The sequence below is a fragment of the Hyperoodon ampullatus genome, assembly GCF_949752795.1.
Source record: "Hyperoodon ampullatus genome assembly, chromosome: 11".
Classification (NCBI taxonomy): domain Eukaryota; kingdom Metazoa; phylum Chordata; class Mammalia; order Artiodactyla; family Ziphiidae; genus Hyperoodon; species Hyperoodon ampullatus.
Genome location: NC_136924.1, coordinates 94,642,942 through 94,669,219, shown reverse-complemented (window position 1 = coordinate 94,669,219; position 26,278 = coordinate 94,642,942). Strand labels below are relative to the sequence as shown.

Here is a 26,278-nt window from a genome sequence, read left to right as displayed (position 1 = left end):
AGGGATAATGGCACTAATGTGACAGTTAAAGTGGCAGTGAGCCCCACGTCCAAGTTTGTAAATCTCCATTTTGATTTGCTTCTCTACCTTTAAGCTAAACCTACTGCTTCTTGGCCAGTAACATTGGTCCTGCACAGGTTTTCCTTTCAATATCTTCTGCAGTAGAATCTTACTTTCCATCAGAAATTTCATTCTCATTTCCTTAAAACCCTCTTAGAACCTCCAAGAAGCATTACAATGACATCAGTAGTGGTCTAGGTGCTAAATGCCCTGTCAAGTGCTGGTCACATTGTGGTTGGAAAATTCTGTTCAGAGGAATGTACAGTGAGTGAATATGTTAGCAACACATTTACATACCTAGAGTGTGTTGACTAAATGCCTGACACTTAAACTAAAAATAACCACAGAAGAAAATCCAGTATTCTTTCTGAAAAAAATGCAACTTGCCATATCAGAATGCAGATGGTTTATTTATTTAGTAATTATATGGCAAATATTTTTTAGCACCCAATATCCTAGAAAAATGCCACAGAGCACTTTATCAGAACTCAGTTTTTTTTACTTAATGAATAAAATAAATAGATTTTTTAAGCTATCTATATCCTAGGCAACACTGTGTAGGGCAGCAGGCTAATGATTATATTATATTATTATGATCAAATGCTCCGCTGTTGAGTGTCAGAAGATGACAAGAGTCCACAGGGACACTTTTTAGGCATTACCAGGATATGACTAATCAAGGAGGATGCTGGAGAATTAAATAATTTGTCTTTCTTTCCCTCTCACCTTCTGATCTCCTGCCAGTGGCTGAAACCAGCCAGAAGTCAGAGAGCAAGGAAGGCTGAGTGGTGCAATTTTTAGAGTTTAGCTTCCAGGGGCACAGAGTGCAGCAAAGAAGCATGGAAATGGATGTGGAAAGGATGAAGAAAGATGTTAGAATCATAGCCTCTGGTGACAGAGTACTGAAAGTGTCGCTGGGAACACGTTACATGCCTTGCAACACTGGTGAGGGTCCAGGCAGATAAACAAAGCCCATGCCAGGTCATTAAATGGAGGGAATTTAATACAGGGAAATATTTACAAAGCAGTTGTAGAGCTGAAAAGACAAACAGGAGAAAGAAGACAGCCCAGAGATGAGAAAAACAGAAAGCTGGGACCATTCCTAGGGCTGGGGGAGCTGAGGGAGCAGGTGGGTTCCCTGAAACCACTTGGTAAGAACTGGGACCACAGTGGATGGTGTGTGCTGGGAGCTGGGAAGGGGCAGCAGTTGTTGGTTGGCAGAAGTTAAACCCACATGGCTTGTGTAGCCACGGCAGGAGATGCAGCCTGAAGCAAGTAGAGAAAAGCAAAAACACCAGCCTTCTCCCCACTTCTCACCTTCCAAATGTCAAGCCAGTTGCTCCCATTGACTGAACCTGACTGGAAGCTGGTTGGTCCTGGAAACTGTGAAATATATTTTGCAGGAATCAGCACCTGAGACAGGAACAGAGCAGGGGAAGGTCGAGGAAGACGAAAAGGATAGTGACGGACACAGGGTGGAAGAAACCAGGTCTCCCAAGGACACAGAAGCACAGTATTTTGGGAGAGATACTTCTCATACCCGATTGGAAGTATGACTTGCTAACACAGTATTTTGTGAGGAGATTCACTGAACCTATCTTGTCTAATCTATATGTCAGCTTCTTTACTGTAACATGTGGGTAGGATCACTCCAATAAATTATCAATATGGAACCATGTGTAGAAAGGTTCAGTAAGAAGGGAAGGGATTTTAGAAAAAAGGTTTTTGAAGAAAGAACTGAATATAATTTAATCCATACACTGACATGGGAGATACACGTCGCTAATCAGTGATCCACTTATCCACAATGCTGAAAACCAAAGTATCTATAAAGCAAAATATTTTTAGAAGTTTGGTTCCAAAACCTGAATGAAGCTAATTATGGTTTTTGTTTTATGCATTTTGCTGAGGAAATATTGATGTGCTTGGTTGTAGGGTGAACCACCAAATTCCATTGGTACTGTTAATTTACATATGTATATGCCCGTATTATATTTTAAAGTACAAAATTGTGACTCGTAAAATATATTTTCCCCAAGGATTTTGGATACAAAATTAGGGACTGTATTTGTGTCTTACACACCATTTAATTTTCTGTTCTCTTTAAAGAAATGGCGAGAAAACACTTTATAAAAGAATAATCTCTGATGTATTCTGCTTGATTTCTTGATTTCTCTATTCCTCTCTCTCCCTCTCCCTCTCCCTCTCTCTCTTGGCTCTATTGGTGTCACCTGCTTAACCGTACTAGCAATCTCTCATGTTCACCTGCATTAGAATAGCATTGCCTTATTTTTAAAAACACCTTCTATTATTTGTAAAATAAGTTTTTACTTCAGATCGTGTTCCTGCAAAAATTGACATTTAAGTACAGTACAGTCTTGCTACTGATTGATAAGAATAGCTTGCTTCTTTTAAAACACTCAGTAAAATCATGACTGTTTGATTCACCTTTTGTTCTGGAACTATTTTTGCCACATTCCTGCTTTCTTTTCCTCTCATGTGAATTGGCTGTCTTGAAGACTTTCTGTTCCAACCACTGTTCTGTCATGGCACTGGTTCAGGGAGGAACTTAGGGAGAAACAGTTCCTTTTGCAAGATTGTATACAAGCAGGACCCCCAATAATGTTTTTATGGTATTATTTAACACCTTTCCCCATCGCAGCTTAGCAGTTGTCTTTTGTGTCCTCACTTACTCATTATTTCCATCTACAAAATATTCACCTCTAAGCACTCTATCAGAAGAAAATTCAGGTTAAAAAAAAGACATCATGTAAAATACAACTCTAGTATTTACAGTCTCATCGATGCTTTATGACCCTTGTGTTATTTTTCTTTGTGTTTGGCTCTTTCCTCTTCCCTCCTCCTCTCATAGTGGGTAAGTGCTGTTATGATTCTGAATTTAGTGCCATTTCCTGTGGTCATGTTTGTCTGAATGATAACGATGCAGTTAAAGTGACTATGATCACCACTTCCCGGCTTGTAAACCTCATGTTTGGTTCCTTCTCCTTAAGCTTTATCTTCTGTTCCTTGACCAGGTGAACTGCTTCAATTCCCATTATTTTTTTGTAGTAGCTTCTTGTCTTTGTTTTTTTTTTTTAACAGACATGTTATTTCCTCTGCCCAAAATCCACTCACCTCATCCCAAAGATTGTATGGTCATATTGAGGCTAGTGTAGGTGTTGTGTTATTTCGAGAATCAGCAAATCTGCGGTTGGAAATATCCTGTACTGCACAGTACACCTCTATACACATAGAGCACATTGAGCTGATGATTGAGGTCTGACCAAGGGGGCAGGGCCATGTCAGAATCGACATGTCATTTCTAATAAATTATTTAATTGCGTTTTACCTTGTCAGATGATGGAAATGAATATTAAAGGGGTTCTGTAACCTACTCAAGTTTACAAATCTAACAAGAAACAGAATCAGATGCTTGAAGCCACTGACTTTTGACATCGCGTATTTAGCAGGTTGAAAAAGGGCAGAGGAGAATCATCTGATGAGGATCAATTAGAAACTGGTTTTGAATGCGAAACAGTCTGTGTTTGTATTGTCATCTCATTTAGCTCTGTGCTGCTATTTTTCTAGATTCTCTGTGTGCCTTGTTCTCATTAGATTATCCCACTGATGCCACAGTTTTCATGCTACTGAGACAGGTGTGTTGATTCTGACCTCAGTTAGCTGTTAAGAGACATTCAATATTTTATAAATCTACTTATTGCCTGATTCCATTTATATATTCAGACATTCATTCATGAAACAGGTAATTATTTTACAAATCAGACAAGATGTTGTTCTAAGAGCTGTAGATACAGAAGTAAACAAGACAGGTAAAACCTTTGTTCTCATGCTACTTTTTCTGGCAGTCCTGACAGAGATAAAGACAAGACAGACACTATTTTAGAGTCAGAGTTCAATAATATGCACGTGAATTTTCCTCCCTTATCCACTTCTTCTGCACTCTTGGAACTAGATTAATAGAAATTCAATTTGTCACACAGAGGAGGTTATAGCAATTTCTTAATTTGAACATATTTTGTCATTTTGTGTGTTTGTTTTTTTTTTAGGTCCTGGGACTGCCATAACTGTTTATGCTCAGTTTTATTCATATAATGAACTTCAATGGTTTTTTTAGATGATTAAAAACCTGGGAGAGACCAAGATGTATACGCAGTATAGGCTGCAGTTTTGAAATTAGATGAAAGAGCCACTGGGGGACTGGAAGGGTATGTCTGAGATCAGTACAGTTATTAAACATTATTATTTATAAAATACTTAGAGGAGGCATGGCTCATAGTAAGTATTTGTTGGAGTTTGTTACATAAATACATACATGCATGAATGCAAATTACTGAGAAAATTAGGCTCAACACATACTTCTCAAGGAAAGTTTGCAAAAAAATTATGTAAATAATAGAGCATTTTCCCCTTCCTGTTTCATGGTACAATAAGCACACAAAATCTCAGAAACATTCATTCCAATAGTTCTTTTAGCAATTAGAGTCCATATTGGTATTTTTCTGCACTAATGGGAAACATCTTCTCTACAGAAGTGCGTGATTTCCAGCATCTGTGAATTTTTATCACCATTAATAGTGATGCCTTAGACAGAAATTGGCAATGAACTTTTGATATCAGAAGTGATTAGAAATACTCCTTTAAGTAACCACCACAGGAGATAGATAATTTATGAGTGTATTGAGGTTCAGAGACTTAATATGTTTGAACATCGCTAATTTAGGAAAAACCTGTTCTTCATCTTTGGAAAACTAAAAATTTTCCCCATCACTGTTACATTTCCCCATCACTGTTCCTCATAGAGTTTTAGCCATGCATATTAATTATAATTTTAGCCAGGGTAACTAATTTCTATTACCCAGAGAAAACTACTAGGTAGATAATTAGCAAATGTCTATTATACAAAGCATTTTATAAGACCAGAGGGGAAGGGGAAGGGTAAGCTGTGACAAAGGGAAAGAGAGGCATGGACATATATACACTACCAAACGTAAGGTAGATAGATAGTGGGAAGCAGCCGCAGAGCACAGGGAGATCAGCTCGGTGCTTTGTGACCGCCTGGAGGGGTGGGATGGGGAGGGTGGGAGGGAGGGAGATGCATGAGGGAGGGGATGTGGGAACAGATGTATATGTATGACTGATTCACTTTGTTATAAAGCAGAAACTAATAAAAAAAAAAAAGGAAAAACAAAAAACAAACAAAAAAATTGGTTCCCCCAAAAAAAAAAAAAAAAAAGACCAGAGGAACTCACGAGCACACATCACTCAACTTTCTACTGTCATACGTATCCATTTGACATCTTAAAGTGACAAAAATAAACACATTTGTTAATATAATATATTTATTTTAAAAATATGTATATGCCTTTCACTGTCTTCAAGTTATTTTACAACTCTGTAAGTTATGGAAAACTGATAGGATATTGTCAAACTCTAGCTATTCTCAACAATAAACATAGTATGATTCTCCATTTGAGGTGTTATTTCAGGAGACTATCAGAATGGCTTTGGTTCTAGTTTGTTTCAGTTTTTTAATATTTTTAAGCATTATCTATACTTTTATAATGAACATTATGGTTTTATAAATATACATTTGTTTTAATAAAGTTAAAAGCCATTTAGAAGAAATGTCAGTAACATCAAATATTAATGCACATTTAATGTATTTAAGGAGAAAAATGAAAACAGCAATAGCTTGGAGTCATCAATTATAACTAACATAACAGGTCAAATGGGAAGGAAAATCATTTATCTCAAACTATAGTTGGTCCAGTGAGAACTAACATGTTATCATAAAAGATATTTCTTTCCTTGTATAAAAAACATATACATATTGACCATGCAAGCCTTCCTGATTCATTATCTTGTGCCTTTCAATTACTTTTTAATTTCAGTAAAATTTGAAAACAATGGAGGAAGAGGATTAAAACCTAAAAATTACTATCTAAAATAATAGAAATGCACCTTGCATTTTTCCCATTTCAGAAAATTAGATGTCAAATTTTACTGTTGGAAAGTTGCTAATATTTTAAACATAACTGCAATCTTAATATATGCTTTTCATTATTGTTAATGTATTGTTAATGTTTCAATATAATTTAAAACAAGTGTGAAGTTACTATTAGAATTCAGAGTAAATTTATTAGATTGTATTTTTAAAATGTCTTTAATATTTATACCTGTAAAAAATAAAATAAAGGAAAATAGAATGAAATAAAACTGCAAACAAAAAAAGAAAATATGCATGCAACAGTGGTCATATTAGGATGAAATATCACACAGCATAAGGGAAATCATAAAGGCAGGACTAAAAAAGATGGAGATTAACAATCAAGAAGACATTTAGATAAGAAGAGAAGTTAAAGAAAATATGTGATTAATGGATTAGATCTGTTAGTGATTCCAAATAATGACTTCTCCTGCTTTAAATTTAACATTTGATTAGGTTTAAATATATGTTAGTAATGGTACTTTTTGAATATATTTTCATTTTTGATTTGACCAGAACTGAAGAATGTACTAAAATTAAAATTTTAATTAAAGTTGACATAAAACTAAACTTTCCTGACTAGATAAAATTTGTTAGATTTCTCAAAATGCTTTAGATAACATGAGTAAAAATGATGTATATGAAGCAATGAAACAATATTCAACTCTTAGAGAAAACAGTGGAGCAAGACAGTGCAAAGACTTGAAGTAGATAAGTGCTTTTTGCTTTGACCAGAGCCTTTTAACATACATGCTTATCTCATATAGTCTCAAAATTTAATGGCTTACTGCAATAATGATTTTATTATTTCTCATGTTTCTGTGGGTTGTTTGGGCAGGGCTCAGCCAAGATAGCTCTGGTGTCTGTTCCATATGATGTTGGCTGGGTCATCCATGGGGCTGCTATTTGGACAGACATATCCATGATGTCACCAGTCATATGTCTGGCCCCCCAGCTGGGATGGCTGCAGGTCTGAGGCTTGTCTGTCTTTGGTCTTTATTCTCAAAGACTTTTTTCCCTTCATGGTCATTCATCTTCCATGGCCCCTCTTACCATGTGACCTCTCTAGCATGATAGTCCAGACTGCTTTACATGGTGGCTTTGTTCTTCACAAGTGAGAGCCTCAAGGCCTCTTAACTTGGTTAGGGAACTTGAGAAACATCATATCTACCACATTCTATTGGTTAAAGCAAGTAACAGGTCAGTTCAGATTCAAAGTGGAAGGGGACAACACAAGGGCATGAATACAAGAAGATGATATTCTTTGGGGGAAGGTCATATTGTAACAACCTGCCACATACATTAATCAGATATCAACTTAGTCATGTGTCAATAAGTGTGAAAACTGAAGTTGAACATCTGCTATTGCCCTTCAATGTTAGGTGCAGGAGATGCAAAGATAGTAAAACATACTCCAAACCTGATATCCATAGTGTTATGAATTCTGATTCTCTGTAGGATTTAATTCAACCAAAAAGGACTTTTTCACGAGATTGGTTTGGTTCAGGAAAAAAAAAAATCTGGAAATGAGAAGATAGCTTAAACATATCTACTAAATTGTGAGTACTGAAAATCATAAATTTTGAATGTTAGAATGGATGTTTCATCATATAAATAAACTGTTTCTATTTTTTTAAAAAAATCAGCCTTAGCTCTTCAAAGGCAAGTGTGGAGGAAGTTAAATGGGAAAGTACCCCTAGCCTCAGTAATAATACTTCTGGAGTCTGTGCATTTCATTTGTTTACATGTCTACTTAAAATTTTATTTAGATAAAAGTTCTGCTCTAAAAGATAAAATTATGAAAATCGCTGACTTAAATCTATCTAATCCTTTCACTCTAGAGCGGCTGCAACTAAAACCTGGAAAATTGACCTTTTTTGGATCACATACTGGTTAGTTATTTAACTGTGTTTGGAGGTCTTGTCTTCTGATTCCACATTAGCATTTTTCCCATGAATCTACATGAAACCAGGATCCCTTTCCTGTAGCACTAGCTACAGTGGCTTCAGTTGAGCCTAGCAAAGTCTCTGTACTGTATAACCAGAGTCTGGGGCACCACATGCATCTTACTATCCCTGAGTTCCTTTGAGTTGTATCATGTGCCATTTGTGGTGTTTGTCTTATTTCATCACTGGACCATTAGTGCCCAACATGGGACAGAAACTACTCTTTTGGAAGTGGAACAAGTATTTTTTGCATCCACTTTGGAAGTGGGAAGCATCTTATTTTGGGGGAACAATGATTAGCATTCAGTGGAACGGGATGGTCAATGATAGGGTAATCATGGAAATTATATCTTGGGACTACAGAATCATGGAGTGGAGGATCTACTGAAATATAGAAATCCAAAACAGTAAATTTGCTTAAAATCTCAACTATTGAAACAGAAGAGCCAACAAATACCATGTCCACGAGGAGACAGATTAGTCCCTCTCAAACCATGTTATGCCTCCAGGAAGGAAACAGAGCAAGGGGACACTACAAGTTTATTTCAGAGCTTTACTTGGTGCCTGACTGAACACTCCTATGTCTTTAATAAGAAAGGAGCCACTGTAACTCCGCTTATGCTGGTCGTTGTAACCTGAACTAACTGCGTTGTTGTCACTGCCAGCATGTAGATAAATTTAATAGTGGCAGCCACTAAAGACATTGCTTGCATCTCACTGCAAATTTCCCAAGCACAGCTCACCGAGATGGATGACTGCTGTACACAACTGTATAGACATGTATTTGGAAACACTTTTGTATTTCCAAGATGGCATCTAGTGTTCATACACACCCATAGGGCCACTCTTCCCATACTTTTGCTCATGCTTGTCTATGTTTGCACTGTATTCCAGCTCTGAAATTATGGGACCCTGGCCCACTTCTTATTCATGTGCAGCCACTCTTCTATATTTCCTGGAATTTTCTTTGGTGCTAGAATAGTGAATCCTAGGTGCTTGTTGAGCTCTTCAATCAGGGCAAAGGACAAATAGTCTGGCATTTCCAGAGGGGCATGACAGATCTCTGCTGGAAGTATGTGAATATATCCAACCCTGGAAGCAGGTAGGTGTTAACATGTGAGTAACTTTTCCCTTCTTTGTATTTCAGGTTCGGTTAGGCTGACCTAATCAGTCCTTTATTATTCTTGTAGGCAGTACTCCAGAGTAAAACCTTGCCATCCTCTGGCTACTAATTTTTGTGCCTTGTAAGGATATTTGTCTGTCTGTTAAGCTTAATGTAAAGTAAAAATTGGCAAAATTTTAGAAACATATTAATTGTTGCCCACATTCCCCCCCACAATAATTTCTTTTTATTTTTTTCTTGTAACTGACATTTTGTTACTAGTAAAGCATCAGAAAATTGTTGATTATATTTTCTGTCAAAAAGTTGGAGTAGAGATGTTGGATATTTCTGATTAAAAGTGGATTCATCTGCTTTGGGAACAAACTAAAAATTAACTTGACATTCTCTAAGGAAAACAAAATAATTCAGGACTCTTGACTGAAGTTTGGCCATTCTTTCTGGGAGAGCTCGATTTAGAATAAGGAAGCAATTCCAGGCTTGGATTATACATTTCCTAGTAACACTCTGAGGTCTATTTTAGTAAAGGAGCCAGATGAATGTTAGCACCTCAACTGTGGATGCCAAGCTGCACGACTTGCTTATTCACTTTTTTTTCAAGTCTGTTGAGTTGTCTCTTTCACTGTGTGGCTTTGCTTCACTGTCTGAATCAAAATTTTATCATACCTCATACTTGCACAGCTTTTCAAATCCTCCTTATTTGTTTTATATTGCTCCGTCTGACAAACTCTTCTACACATGAGTGGTCTTATTGTTAGACACCTGTGATAGAATTAAAATACCACCTTGCAAAGATTTTTGTTTTCTTTTTGTGTTTGGCAGTTAGTAGGCATTCAGCAATCATTTCTTAAATCAAGAAACCACTTTTGGCTTGAAAGGTTTTCAAAGCAAATGTTGATGCTTGTTAATGTAATAGTTGGGTAAACTCTTAATCATTTAATAATAGAATATCTTTAAAATAGCGATTTATTTTTACAACGTTGATTTTTAACCCATTCAGATATCAGTTTCACTTTTTCATGAAAGCTGTTCCTACTTTGTATCCATAAAAATCTTATGACTTTTATACAAGAGAAAATATGATTCTGTTCTCTCTAGAGTGTTGAAGAGGAAGTGTGAAAATCACTCAGATTAAGTAATGGTAGTTTCAAAACATTTAGCACATTATTTTAAAGGCAGGACCAAGTAAAGAGCAAGGATGTGATACTTTTCTTGGATGCCTCCACATTTTCATCAATTTCTCATAGTTTTCCATAGCGGAATAGCAACACCCAACATTCACTTTCTTCTCATGTTAATTACTGGGAACAGAAAGAGAATTAACTACATTTAAAGGACCTGGGAGAAAGTAGAGGCATACCTCAGAGATATTGCACCTCAATAAAGCAAATATCAAAATAAAGTGATTCACATGAATTTTTTGGTTTTCCAGTGCATATGAAAGTTATGTTGACACTATACTGTAGTCTATTGAGTGTGCAATAGCATTATGTCTAAAGCGACAATGTATATACCTTAATTAAAAAATACTTTATTGCTAAAAATTGCTAACCCTCATCTGAGCTTCCAGCGAGTCATAATCTTTCAGCTGCTGGAGGGTCTTGCCTCGAAGTTGACAGCTGCTGACTGATCAGAGTCGTGGTTGCTGAAGGTTGGGGTTGCCATGGCAGTTTCTTAAAATAAGACAGCAGTGAAGTTTGCCACATCAATTGATTCTTCCTTTTACAAATAATTTCTCTGCAGCATGCAATGCTATTTGATAGCACTTTACCCACAGTAGAACTTCTTTCAAAATTGGAGTCAGTCTTCTCAAAACCTGCAGCTGGTTTATAAACTAAGTTTCTATAATATTCTAAATCCTTTGTTGTCCTCTCAACAATCTTCAGCGCATCTTCACCAGGAGTAGATTTCATCTCAAGAAACCACTGCCTTTGCTCCTCCATATGAAGCAACTCCTCATCCATTCAAGATTTAACAGGAGATTGCAGCAATTCAGTCACATCTTCAGGCTCCACTTCTAATTCTAGTTCTCTTGCTGTTTCCACCACATCTGTGGTTACTTCCTCCACTGAAGTCTTGAACCCCCCAAAGCCATCCACGAGGGTGGGAACCATTATCTTCCAAGCTCCTATTAATGTTGATATTTTCATTTCATCTCATGAGTCATGAATGTTCTTAATGCCATTTAGAATGGTGAATCCTTTCCAGAAGGTTTTTAATTTACTTTGCTCAGTTCCATCAGAGGAGTCACTGTCTATGGCAGCCAAGGCCTCGTGAAATATATTTCTTAAACAATAAGACTTGAACGTCAAAATTACTCCTTGAACCCTGGGCTGCAGAATGGATGTTGTGTTGTGTTATGTTTTCAGGCATGAAAACAACATTAATCTCATTGTGCATCTTCTTCAGAGCTCTTGGGTGACTCAGGTGAATTGTCAGTGATCAGGAATATTTTGAGAGGAATCTTTTTTTCTGAGCAGTTGTCTCAACAGTGGGCTTAAAATATTCAGTAAACCATGTTGTAAACAGATGTGCTGTCACCCAGGCTTTTTTGTCCCATTTATAGAGCACAGGCAGAGCAGATTTAGCATAATTCTGAAGGTCCCTAGAATTTTCAGAATGATAAATGAGCACTGGCTTCAACTTCAAGTCACCAGCTGCATTAGCCCCTAACAAGAGAGTCAGCCTGTTCTTTGAAGTTTTGAAGCCAGACACTGACTTCTCTCCAGCTATAAAAGTCTTAGATGGCATCTTTTTCCAATATAAGGCTGTTTCATCTACATTGAAAATCTGTTGTTGAGTGTAGCCACCTTATTAATTATCTTAGCTAGATCTTCTGGATAACTTGCCTCAGCTTCTACACCAGCACTTGTTGCTTCACTTGGCACTTGTATGTTATAGAGAGAGCTTCTTTCCTTAAGCCTCATAAATTAATCTCCACTAGCTTCAAACTTTCTTCTGCAGCTTCCTCCCTCTCTCAGCCTTCATAGAATTGGAGAGAGTTAGGGCCTTACTCTGGACTAAGGTTTGATTTAAGGGAATGTTGAAGCCGGTTACAAACCTTAAATTTGTAAAAAAAAAAAGAAAAAAAAACCCCACAGTATCTGCAAAGTGCAATAAAGCAAAGTGAAATTATAGGAGGTATGCCTGTAAACAGAATACAGGCCATTTCTATTCCTTTTATTTTTCTAGTTTTCAACCCTTAAAGGAGTCTATAACCAGGAAAAAATCGTATTAAACAAGTAAATTACAAAACTTCATATATATGATGTAAAAATTCTCCACTATCCTAAGGGAACAGGATACAATCAAATTCCTTAGTATAACAAAGAAAGTTTTTCTCAACCAAGACATGTTATATTTTCTACTTTATGTCATGTAGCAGACTTATAGTATCTAAATTCTTATATGCACCTCTCTGATGTTGTTGATAAAACGTGCTATAATTTTCTAACCTTTTCAGTAGACGTAGATCTTAAAATAAGATGTAATATATATTCATATCATTCTACCCCTAGTGCCTGTTGGAACACTGTAAACATAATATTCACATGTAGTGAATAGCAAATATCCTTTAAGTGTTACAACCAAATTATAATATTACTTCCATCTTTGCACTTAATCTTTTTGGTCAAAGATTTCTCACCTCTCTTACCACATACACACCCACAAACATGCTCACATATAAACACACATGCACACACAAATAGAAGAAGGAGGGAGCAAGGTAAGATTTCCACCATGAAATCTTACTTCAAACAAATCCAAATAAATTCTAACAAGGACCACCCAGCTTGGTGCCAATATCCTCTTCAAGTGAATTATTTTATATATGAAAGTATCATAAAATTCACAAATAGATATTAGTGTATACAGACAGATATTTTTAAAAATTAAATTATGCTTCTTAGGAGACAGAAGCCATGAAATCAGGGAAATTAGGAAACAAAGCATTTAACTGAAAGCTTGCTAAAACTTTAAAAATGACCTTAAGTTGTACAAAACTATGGTAAGAACTTGGTTTAATTATTTGTCTAAATCTGGGTTTTACCTCCATAAGAACAATCAGATAGTTCATAGTCAATTATGCATGTAGTATGTATAGTATATAAATATGCAAATATATGTAATTACTATGTAATAATATCCAATGCATCGGTGGCTATTTATGTATCTAAAACCAAATAAAGACTCAAAATTACCAGGATAGTTGAAGCAAAATCACATATCTTCTCTTACAATTATGCTAAGTGACTCTCCACATTTTTATCTATTACAGGTTGACAAAACTTAGTGAGACTCAGTTCAGCCATTGCTATCTAGTTGACTTGGAGCATATTTCTTGGACAAAACTGTGTCTTCAACTATGAAATTTAAGAAATAATGCTATTAGTAACATCGGGTAAATGAAAATTATAAAGATAAATCATGCAAAATATCTAACACAGAACTGGCATAAACCTCAAAAGAATTTTACTATTTTACAGATAGTTATTAAATATAATATATATAATAAATTATAGACCACCTCTCGACTAAAGAATTAAAGAATGAATTATAAAATTTTAACAATAATCCTTTATGTGAATCTTTTTTCTCAGATTCATTTCAGGCTAGTGGAGCTTGGAAATGTGTAAATTGACACTCGTCACTGGATGAGTGTTTAGCCCAAAAGTTAAAAGGTATGTTCTTGAAACTGACAAGTTTTTACTGAGTTGAATAATCTCCTGTTTGGGTACTGATTCTTACTATTCTTAGAGAATCCTTTTACTTCCCCTGTCTTTTTCTCTATGCCATTTTAATTAACAGATTTTGACTATAGAGCTTTTCAATGTAGATATTTTTTGCCTAAAGGCCAAAAAAGAGGCTCAGTGCCATTTTAATGACACTTAGTAAAAAAAATACTTGTGCTTTAGATTTCAAAAAGTGACCAACTTGTCACCTTTGGTGTGTTATTTGAGTGATAACCCAAAGGCTCTCCAACAGCTCACCACAGAGACACTGTTTCCAGCTACGTGGGGGAAGACAAGCCGCAGCTGCAGCCAAAGAGCAAGCTCTTTGCAGCTCTTCCGTGAAGTTTCTACACTTTGCTTAATTCTCAGGTGATGGGGCTTATCAGTTAGAAGAGATGTATGTTAAGGGCCGATATTAAAAAATTTTGAAACAAATTTACATTCTCTTCACTCTGGTTTTATAAACCTCTCCCAACCCTAAACAATCAGAGAATGCCAATGTTTTATCCAAAATATATGTTACCTGTTAGATCACTATTATTTGAATGCTTCTTTTTCTCTGTAAACATCTCACTTTATAAAATAGCTATTAGGCAGAGTCGAGTGCTAAGAAAGATCTAGATATGTCCAAAAATTTCACATTGTTTTATTTCTTTCACTTGAGTCTGAGTGAGCTATTCCTAAACCAGATGCAGAATTGATTGCTGCTGTGGTTTTATTGCTTGTTTATCCTTTTATTTCTTTTGATGGGAAACAGTACTCTTGGCACCTTTAACTTCATGCAAAAAAGGGACACTTTCTTGTGTAATGTCTCTGGTCAATATCTATGACTGAATTTGTAACTGTCAGTTAAAATTGTAACAGTAAAGTGATACCATACTTGTAAAAACAACAGTGCAGTATCCAAAACCAATAATATAATTATAAAGATATTGGGTAACATGTCAGAGGTCAAATTAAAATAATATGTTGAACAAGAACTGAAAATCAGATTCTCACCAATGGCAAATATTTCTCACTTGACTGGAGTTACAAGGTAATCATCTCTACTTCTTAGAGAAGGCCAGAGCAAGACCTGTTAAAGAACAATCCACCAATGGCAAATATTTCTCACTTGACTGGAGCTACAAGGTAATCATCTCTACTTCTTAGAGAAGGCCAGAGCAAGACCTGTTAAAGAACAATCCTAATTAATTCTTAGAAAACTTTCATCAGTGGAAGTGAATGACCAATAAGAGGCCAGCTACTCAATTTTAAATGGTGTCAGGATCTAGGACAAGATTATTCAAAGGTGGGAGAAATTTAAATGATTTCCTATTGCTAGGTATACTTGTGTGATCTTCACATTAAAGAAGGTATTGCACAGAGGATTTCTGGTGTATTAATAAATTTCTGCATCAGTAAAATACTGAAATACCAAAATACTTCAGTAGAGGGACTTCCCTGGTGGTCCAGTGGTTAAAACTCTGTGCCTCCACTGCAGGGGCACATGACTGATCCCTGGTTGGGGAACTAAGATCCTGCATGCTGCGTGGCCAAAACAAAACCAAAAACAAAATAATTCACTACGATTAAATATAGTCATCCTCATGGAAGCAACCTAAGTGTCCATCAACAGATGAATGGATAAAGAAGATGTGGAACATATATACAATGGAATATAACTCAGCCATAAAAAGAAACAAAATTGAGTTATTTGTCGTGAGGTGGATGGGCCTAGTCTGTCATACAGAGTGAAGTAAGTCAGAAAGAGAAAAACAAATTCCGTATGCTAACACATATATATGGAATCTAAGGAAAAAAATGGTCATGAAGAATCTAGGAGACTTCCGGGTAAGATGGCGGAAGAGTAAGACGCGGAGATCACCTTCCTCCCCAAGGATACACCAGAAATACAGCTACACGTGGAACAACTCCTACAGAACACCGACTGAACGCTGGCAGAAGACCCCAGACCTCCCAAAAGGCAAGAAACTCCCCACATACCTGGGTAGGGCAAAGCGGAGAGATTCCCGCACAGAGGATCGGTGCCGAGCGGCACTCACCAGCCCGAGAGGCTTGTCTGCTCGCCCGCCGGGGCAGGCGGTGCTGGAAGCTGAAGCTCGGGCTTCGGTCAGAGCGCAGGGAGAGGACTGGGGCTGGCGGCGAGAACTCAGCCTGAAGGGGGCTAATGTGCCACAGCTAGCCGGGAGGGAGTCCGGGAAAACTCTGGAGCTGCCGAAGAGGCAAGAGACTTTTTCTTCCCTCTTGGTTCCCTGGTGCGCGAGGAGAGGGGATTAAGAGCGCTGCTTAAAGGGGCTCCACAGACGGGCGCGAGTCACGACTGAAAGCGCAGAGCCCAGTGACGGGCGTGGGACGCTGGGGCTGCTGCTGCCGCCGCCAAGAAGCCTGTGTGCGAGCGCAGGTCACTGTCCACACCGCCCTTCCGGGAGCCTGTGCAGCCCGCCACTGCCGGGGTCCCGGGATCCAGGGGCGGCTTCCCTGGGAGAACGCACGGCGCGCCTCGGGCTGGTGCAACGTCACGCCGAACTCTGATGCTGCAGGCTCGCCCCACACTCCGTGCCCCTCCCTCCCGCCCGGCCTGAGTGAGCCAGAGTCCCCGAAGAGGCTGCTCCTTTAACCCTGTCCTGTCGGAGCGAAGAACAGACGCCCTCCAGCGACCTACACGCAGAGGCGGGGCCAAATCCAAAGCTGAGACCCAGGAGCTGTGAGAACAAAGAAGAGAAAAGGAAACCTCTCCCAGCAGCCTCAGAAGCAGCAGATTAAAGCCCCACAATCGACTTGCTGTACCCTGCATCTGTGGAATACATGAATAGACAACAAATCATCCCAAATTGAGGAGCCAGGAGTCAGTGCTGTGCCTCTGAGGTGGGAGAGCCAACCTCAGGACACTGGTCCACAAGAGACCTCCCAGCTCCACATAATATCAAACGGCGAAAATCTTCCAGAGATCTCCATCTCAACACCAGCACCCAGCTTCACTCAACGACCAGCAAGCTACAGTGCTGGACACCCTATGCCAAACAACTAGCAAGACAGGAACACAACGCCACCCATTAGCAGAGAGGTGGCCTAAAATCATAAAAAGTCCACAGACACCCCAAAACACACCACCAGACGTGGACCTGCCCACCAGAAAGACAAGATCCAGCCTCATCCACCTGAACACAGGCACCAGTCCCCTCCACCAGGAAGCCTACACCACTCACTAAACCAACCTTAACCACTGGGGACAGACACCAAAAACAACGGGAACTACGAACCTGCAGCCTGCAAAAAGGAGACCCCAAACACAGTAACATAAGCAAAATGAGAAGACAGAAAAACACACAGCAGGAGAAGGAGCAAGATAAAAACCCACCAGACCTAACAAATGAAGAGGTAATAGGCAGTCTACCTGAAAAAGAATTCAGAATAATGATGGTAAAGATGATCCAAGATTCTATTTCCAAGATCCAAAATCTTGGAAATAGAATAGACAAAATGCAAGAAACAGTTAACAAGGACCTAGAAGAACTAAAGATGAATCAAGCATCGATTAAAAACACAATAAATGAAATAAAAAATACTCTAGGTGGGATCAATAGCAGAATAACTGAGGCAGAAGAACGGATAAGTGAGGTGGAAGATAAAATAGTGGAAATAACTGCTGCAGAGCAAAATAAAGAAAAAAGAATGAAAAGAACAGAGGACAGTCTCAGAGACCTCTGGGACAACATTAAACGCACCAACATTCGAATTATAGGGGTTCCAGAAGAAGAAGAGAAAAAGAAAGGGACTGAGAAAATATTTGAAGAGATTATAGTTGAAAACTTCCCTAATATGGGAAAGGAAATAGTTAATCAAGTCCAGGAGGCACAGAGAGTCCCATACAGAATAAATCCAAGGAGAAATACGCCAAGACACATATTAATCAAACTGTCAAAAATTAAACACAAGGAAATCATATTAAAAGCAGCAAGGCAGGGCTTCCCCGGTGGCGCAGTGGTTGAGAGTCCGCCTGCCGATGCAGGGGACACGGGTTCGTGCCCCAGTCTGGGAGGATCCCACATGCCGCGGAGCAGCTTGGCCCATGAGCCATGCCCGTTGAGCCTGCGTGGCCGGAGCCTGTGCTCCGCAACGGGAGAGGCCACAACAGTGAGAGGCACACATACCGCAAAAAAAAAAAAAAAAAAAAAAGCAGCAAGGCAAAAACAACAAATAACACACAAGGGAATCCCCATCAGGATAACAGCTGATTTCTCAGCAGAAACCCTACAAGCCAGAAGGGAGTGGCAGGACATAATTAAAGTGATGAAGGAGAAAAACCTGCAACCAAGATTACTCTACCCAGCAAGGATCTCATTCAGATTTGATGGAGAAATTAAAATGGTTACAGACAAGCAAAAGCTGAGAGAGTTCAGCACCACCAAACCAGCTTTACAACAAATGCTAAAGGAACTTCTCTAGGCAAGAAACACAACAGAAGGAAAAGACCTACAATAATGAACCGAAAACAATTAAGAAAATGGGAATAGGAACATACATATCGATAATTACCTTAAATGTAAATGGACTAAATGCTCCCACCAAAAGACACAGATTGGCTGAATGGATACAAAAACAAGACCCATATATATGCTGTCTACAAGAGACCCACTTCAGACCTAGAGACACATACAGACTGAAAGTAAGGGGATGGAAAAAGATATTCCATGCCAATGGAAACCAAAAGAAAGCTGGAGTAGCAATTCTCATATCAGACAAAATAGACTTTAAAATAAAGACTACTAGAAAAGACAAAGAAAGACACTACATAATGATCAAGGGATCGATCCAAGAAGAAGATAAAACAATTGTAAATATTTATGCACCCTTGGGCTTCCCTGGTGGCGCAGTGGTTGAGAGTCCGCCTGCCGATGCAGGGGACGCGGGTTCGTGCCCCGATCCCGGAAGATCCCACATGCCGCGGAGCGGCTGGGCCCGCGAGCCATGGCCGCGGAGCCTGTGTGTCCGGAGCCTGTGCTCCGCAACGGGAGAGGCCACGGCAGTGAGAGGCCCACGCACAGCAAAAAAAAAAAAAAAAAAAAAAAAAAAAAAAAAAAAAAAAAAAAAAAAAAAATATTTATGCACCCAACATAGGAGCACCTCAATACATAAGGCAAATACTAACAGCCATAAAAGGAGAAATCGACAGTAACACAATCATAGTAGGGGACTTTAACACCCCACTTTCACCAATGGACAGATCATCCAAAATGAAAATCAATAAGGAAACACAAGCTTTAAATGATACATTAAACAAGATGGACTTAATTGATATTTATAGGACATTCCATCCAAAAACAACAGAATACACATTTTTCTCAAGTGCTCATGGAACATTCTCCAGGATAGATCATATCTTGGGTCACAAATCAAGCCTTGGTAAATTTAAGAAAATTGAAATTGTATCAAGTATCTTTTCCGACCACAATGCTATGAGACTAGATATCAATTACAGGAAAAGAGCTGTAAAAAATACAAACACATGGAGGCTAAACAATACACTACTTAATAACGAAGTGATCACTGAAGAAATCAAAGAGGAAATTAAAAAATACCTAGAAACAAATGACAATGGAGACACGACGACCCAAAACCTATGGGATGCAGCAAAAGCAGTTCTAAGAGGGAAGTTTATAGCAATACAATCCCACCTTAAGAAACAGGAAACATCTCGAATAAACAGCCTAACCTTGCACCTAAAGCAATTAGAGAAAGAAGAACAAAAACATCCCAAAGTTAGCAGAAGGAAAGAAATCATAAAAATCAGATCAGAAATAAATGAAAAAGAAATGAAGGAAACGATAGCAAAGATCAATAAAACTAAAAGCTGGTTCTTTGAGAAGATAAACAAAATTGATAAACCATTAGCCAGACTCATCAAGAAAAAAAGGGAGAAGACTCAAATCAATAGAATTAGAAATGAAAAAGGAGAAGTAACAACTGACACTGAAGAAATACAAAAGATCATGAGAGATTACTATAAGCAACTCTATGCCAATAAAATGGACAACCTGGAAGAAATGGACAAATTCTTAGAAATGCACAACCTGCCAAGACTGAATCAGGAAGAAATAGAAAATATGAACAGACCAATCACAAGCACTGAAATTGAAACTGTGATAAAAAATCTTCCAACAAACAAAAGCCCAGGACCAGATGGCTTCACAGGCGAATTCTATCAAGCATTTAGAGAAGAGCTAACACCTATCCTTCTCAAACTCTTCCAAAATATAGCAGAGAGAGGAACACTCCCAAACTCATTCTACGAGGCCACCATCACCTTGATACCAAAACCAGACAAGGATGTCACAAAGAAAGAAAACTACAGGCCAATATCACTGATGAACATAGATGCAAAAATCCTCAACAAAATACTAGCAAACAGAATGCAACAGCACATTAAAAGGATCATACACCATGATCAAGTGGGGTTTATTCCAGGAATGCAAGGATTCTTCAATATACGCAAATCAATCAACGTGATACACCATATTAACAAATTGAAGGAGAAAAACCATATGATCATCTCAATAGATGCAGAGAAAGCTTTCGACAAAATTCAACACCCATTTATGATAAAAACCCTGCAGAAAGTAGGCATAGAGGGAACTTTCCTCAACATAATAAAGGCCATATATGACAAACCCACAGCCAGCATCGTCCTCAATGGTGAAAAACTGAAACCATTTCCACTAAGATCAGGAACAAGACAAGGTTGCCCACTCTCACCACTCTTATTCAACATAGTTTTGGAAGTTTTAGCCACAGCAATCAGAGAAGAAAAGGAAATAAAGGGAATCCAAATCGGAAAAGAAGAAGCAAAGCTGTCACTGTTTGCAGATGACATGATACTATTCATAGAGAATCCTAAAGATGCTACCAGAAAACTACTAGAGCTAATCAATGAATTTGGTAAAGTAGCAGGATACAAAATTAATGCACAGAAATCTCTGGCATTCCTATATACTAATGATGAAAAATCTGAAAGTGAAATCAAGGAAACACTCCCATTTACCATTGCAACAAAAAGAATAAAATATCTAGGAATAAACCTACCTAAGGAGACAAAAGACCTGTATGCAGAAAATTATAAGACACTGATGAAAGAAATTAAAGATGATACAAATAGATGGAGAGATGTACCATGTTCTTGGATTGGAAGAATCAACATTGTGAAAATGACTCTACTACCCAAAGCAATCTACAGATTCAATGCAATCCCTATCAAACTACCACTGGCATTTTTCACAGAACTAGAGCAAAAAATTTCACAATTTGTATGGAAACACAAAAGACCCCGAATAGCCAAAGCAATCTTGAGAATGAAAAATGGAGCTGGAGGAATCAGGCTCCCTGACTTCAGACTATACTACAAAGCTACAGTCATCAAGACAGTATGGTACTGGCACAAAAACAGAAAGATAGATCAATGGAACAGGATAGAAAGCCCAGAGATAAACCCACGGACATATGGTCACCATATCTTTGATAAAGGAGGCAGGAATGTACAGTGGAGAAAGGACAGTCTCTTCAATAAGTGGTGCTGGGACAACTGGATAGGGACATGTAAAAGTATGAGATTAGATCACTCCCTAACACCATACACAAAAATAACCTCAAAATGGATTAAAGACCTAAATGTAAGGCCAGACACTATCAAACTCTTAGAGGAAAACACAGGCAGAACACTCTATGACATAAATCACAGGAAGATCCTTTTTGACCCACCTCCTAGAGAAATGGAAATAAAGACAAAAATAAACAAATGGGACCTAATGAAACTTCAAAGCTTTTGCACAGCAAAGGAAACCATAAACAAGACCAAAAGACAACCCTCAGAATCGGAGAAAATATTTGCAAATGAAGCAACTGACAAAGGATTAATCTCCAAAATTTATAAGCAGCTCATGCAGCTCAATAACAAAAAAAACAAACAGCCCAATCCAAAAATGGGCAGAAGACCTAAATAGACATTTCTCCACAGAAGATATACAGGCTGCCAACAAACACATGAAAGGATGCTCAACATCTTTACTCATTAGAGAAATGCAAATCAAAACTACAATGAGATATCATCTCACACCAGTCAGAATGGCCATCATCAAAAAATCTAGAAACAATAAATGCTGGAGAGGGTGTGGAAAAAAGGGAACACTCTTGCACTGCTGGTGGGAATGTGAATTGGTACAGCCACTATGGAGAACGGTATGGAGGTTCCTTAAAAAACTACAAATAGAACTACCATATGACCCAGCAATCCCACTACTGGGCATATACCCTGAGAAAACCTTAATTCAAAAAGAGACATGTACCAAAATGTTCATAGCAGCCCTATTTACAATAGCCCGGAGATGGAAACAACCTAAGTGTCCATCATCGGATGAATGGGTAAAGAAGATGTGGCACATATATACAATGGAATATTACTCAGCCATAAAAAGAAATGAAATTGAGCTATTTGTAATGAGGTGGATGGACCTAGAGTCTGTCATACAGAGTGAAGTAAGTCAGAAAGAGAAAGACAAATACTGTATGCTGACACATATATATGGAATTTAAGAAAAAAAATGTCATGAAGAACATAGGGGTAAGACAGGAATAAAGACATAGACCTACTAGAGAATGGACTTGAGGATATGGGGAGGGGGAAGGGTAAGCTGTGACAAAGTGAAAGAGGGGCATGGACATATATACACTACCAAACGTAAGGTAGATAGCTAGTGGGAAGCAGCCGCATAGCACAGGGAGATCAGCTCGGTGCTTTGCGACCACCTGGAGGGGTGGGATAGGGAGGGTGGGAGGGAGACGCAAAATGGAGGGGATATGGGAACATATGTATATGTATAACTGATTAAATTTGTTATAAAGCAAAAAATACAATAATAAATAATAAAATAAAAAAAATAAAAATAAAAGAATCTAGGGGCAAGATGGGATTAAAGACACAGACCTACTAAAGAATGGACTTGAGGACACGGGGAGGGGGAAGAGTAAGCTGGGACAAAGTGAGAGAGAGGCATGGACATATATACACTACCAAATGTAAAATAGATAGCTAGTGGGAAGCAGCTGCATAGCACAGGGAGATCAGCTCGGTGCTTTGTGACTACCTAGAGGGGTGGGATAGGGAGGGAGGGGCGGAGGGAGACGCAAGAGGGAAGAGATATGGGAACATATGTATATGTATAACTGATTCACTTTGTTATAAAGCAGAACCAACACACCATTGTAAAGCAATTATACTCCAATAAAGATGTTAAATATATATATATATATATATATATATATATATATATATATATATATATATATATATATATAATAGTCATCCTAAGGTGGAAAGACATACACATTCAGCACTACAATAAGCATGTTATGTGTGCTAAGTAAATGTTAAAATTCTCCCCTACTGAACCAGTTCATTAAAATGAAAATTAGTAAACAACAGTAAAGTCTCCGTTATTTATCTTGCCTTTAACAACCTTACTTCAGAGTAACAAAATAATTGGTGGTAATTATTTTCTATACTGCAAAAACAGATGTGATGTTGTTTACATGAATTTACACATGGGATAAAATTACATAAAACTATATACACACACATAAGTGAATAAATGCATGTGAAATCTGAATAAGGACTATAGATTGTACTATCGTTGATATCTTGGTTTTGATGTTATGCTCTAGTTATGTAAGATGTTAAAGGCATCTCCCTGTACTGTATATTTTTACAACTTTCTATCAATCTATATTCATTTCAAAATAAAAAGTGAAAAGAAGAGAGGTTAACAGAAGACAGTATATTTATTCCCTTGGTATTAGCACTAACTATCCTCATTTTCCTGTCCTTCTTATGTCTCAGCTACACTGCTAGTTCTTTCACTAAAGCAAATTCTGTTATATTCTTTAACAAGAGGTTCTTTCCACATCAGAAACAGTAAATTCAGAGATGGTGGATGTGCTAAATGTTTTCAAATCAAAGCTCACAGAACTCATTGTGCCTCTATTATAACACTCTTTCTTGCTGAATTTGGACTTGAAGATTTCTGAACACAACACCCCTAAATATGTACTCTAATTGATGACAATAGGTACACAAGAAGATCATTCTCATCTTTTCACTGTGCTTCCAAGTGAACTTGTACACATAGATCAGTGGGAGACTCATTCAGAAAGACCGATCTTGAGAAAATAGCAAAACAAAACCAAAAACAAACATGAAACATTATTGATAGGGGTCACTACTTTCTAAAGTTCATCTTAGAAGTTCAGCCTCTCAAAATTTCCATTAGATAATCATTGCTCGCCATTTTGTTTTGAGTAAAGTTGACCCCACCTCAGTATCCAAGTAGGGTCCCCACGGATTTAAGTCAACAAATGTGTCATCCATGGGCCACAGTAGTAATTTGCATCTAGCTTAGTTACTGTCAATAAGATAGAGAGGAATCCTTGGATAACTCTCACAAGGACTTGAGCAAAATAAACTAGACACAAATGAGTTTATATTATATTATTCTAGTACACATTTCAAAAGCAGTCAAAACTAAACTACAGTGTTAGAGGTCAAGATGGTGGTCATATCTGGAAGGAGAAAGAGGGTAGGAACTGGAAGGTTAAATGAGGAAAAATCTTGAGCATCTTGGAAGTGTTCTATTTCTTGACTGGGGTGGTAGTTACATGGGTGTTGCCTGTGATAAGTATTAAACTTTATGATTTTATTACTTTTCAGTATGAATGTTATATTTTATTTTATTTAGAAAAGGTTAAGAAGAGAAAATACGCTTGTTGAATTCTTTCTTGTCTTATTTAGGTTTTGATATGAGGTAGTTCTGTTAACTCTTTCTTACTTTATAGTAACCACGCTTCCATATTTCCAAGTCTATTTACCCTACTCGACCATGCTCAAATTTTAATCTTATTATGAGTTCTTTCTTCATTTCGTTCTGACGTTGTCTCTCCCTTCTCTGGTACACAGTTCTGGTCCAGAGTTACTGGGAACAGATTCAGATGTTGTCTCCTTTCTAATGAAGCAAAATTTTTGATAAAGAGCTGGAGTCTCTATCCCCAGATTGTCAGAATTCCCTTGTATTTCAGTTAGAGAGTAGAGATGAATCAATATTTTCTCAAGCCAGGTATCACACTGTTTTCTTTGGAAGACATTGAGAAATACTTCACAATTAAGTTGAACACTTAATTTGATTGGTAGTCATTGAATGGAATCTGAACAAATTATTTGGTTACTACTTGTACTCTAAAATACTCATTATAAAACTGAAATAGGTGCTTTAACTAATTACACAAATAACATAAAATTTAGGTTTTCAGAAAAAAGTGTATAAAACTCTTAGGAAATTTTATAATGAATAAAAATAGGTCATTATTAAACATTAAAATATAGACCCCTGTGTTTTTGTGAAAATGAAATGGTCATAATCATGACTAAAATATACATATTCAATGTTCTTACCTGGTGATGTGACACTTAAATAGGCTTCTTACGTTCATGTTTTGCACTTTAGGAGATTAGAGATAAAATAGGCAACCATAATTCTAATACTTAGCTTCAATATAGAGTAAAATTTCAGTCTCATCCATTGTTTATTCAACAACCATTTAAACATCTTTGAATCATAATTTTAACTCATTTCTATTGTTTGTTTTAAAATGATGTAGCTTTTTTTGCATCTCTGAAATAACATGTACAACCATCTTAGGAGTATGAAAATAAAAATTAGTCCATACTTTTAAGAAGAAAGCTCTTTCTCTGAGTACATTCAAAACCTGTGCTGACCGACTACACAAACAGTAGGACCTACGCAGTTGCCTTATCCACAAAGTTTCATTGAATTCAGACGTCTTGAGACGGAATTGTTAGTAATTTAGGAAGGAAGTGTTGCTTTAAACGTTTATGTTCTGACCTCTCCTATGATGAGTGCACTTTCATGGTGATTTATACTCCATAATGGAATGGGCAAAAAAAAAAAAAAAAGGAACGAGGAGTCATGTGGTTATTCCCTTATTATAAGAGGAAATAATTTGGGAGCATGAGGTTGAATGGCTGAGTGTGATGTCATGCATTTACTTTATTCAAAATGCAAGGTGCCCAGAGTTGCATAAGCAAAAGTAAATTTATGAATTTTGGGGTAATGGGGTTGCAGGGATTGGGATTCATTTTAAATGTTTGACTGTTTCCAGCCAGGGCTTTCTGAACTCCCTACCATCTTTTTCCTGGCCCAGACCCTCAACTAGCACCTGCTTGTGGGACAATGACTCTGCTTTTTCCTACAATTTGTTAAGTGTCTGGTAGTTCTGGTGCTATGCTGCTTTTTTTTTTTTAGTTTACCTTAAGATTTGACCAAGGTAATTCACATTTCATTGAATTGCA

At 37.6% G+C, this 26,278-nt stretch overlaps 1 protein-coding gene across 1 annotated transcript in view; it reads left to right on the top strand.

The window, feature by feature from the left end:
- Positions 1–26,278, top strand: part of KLRD1 (killer cell lectin like receptor D1) — a gene marked incomplete at both ends in the record, with an annotated part of 65,297 nt that overhangs the window by 31,375 nt on the left and 7,644 nt on the right. Inside the window, one exon of the mRNA XM_079714984.1 lies at positions 1,464–1,610. Coding sequence (XP_079571110.1) covers positions 1,464–1,610 — 147 coding nt within the window. The remainder of the gene's footprint in view (positions 1–1,463; positions 1,611–26,278) is intronic.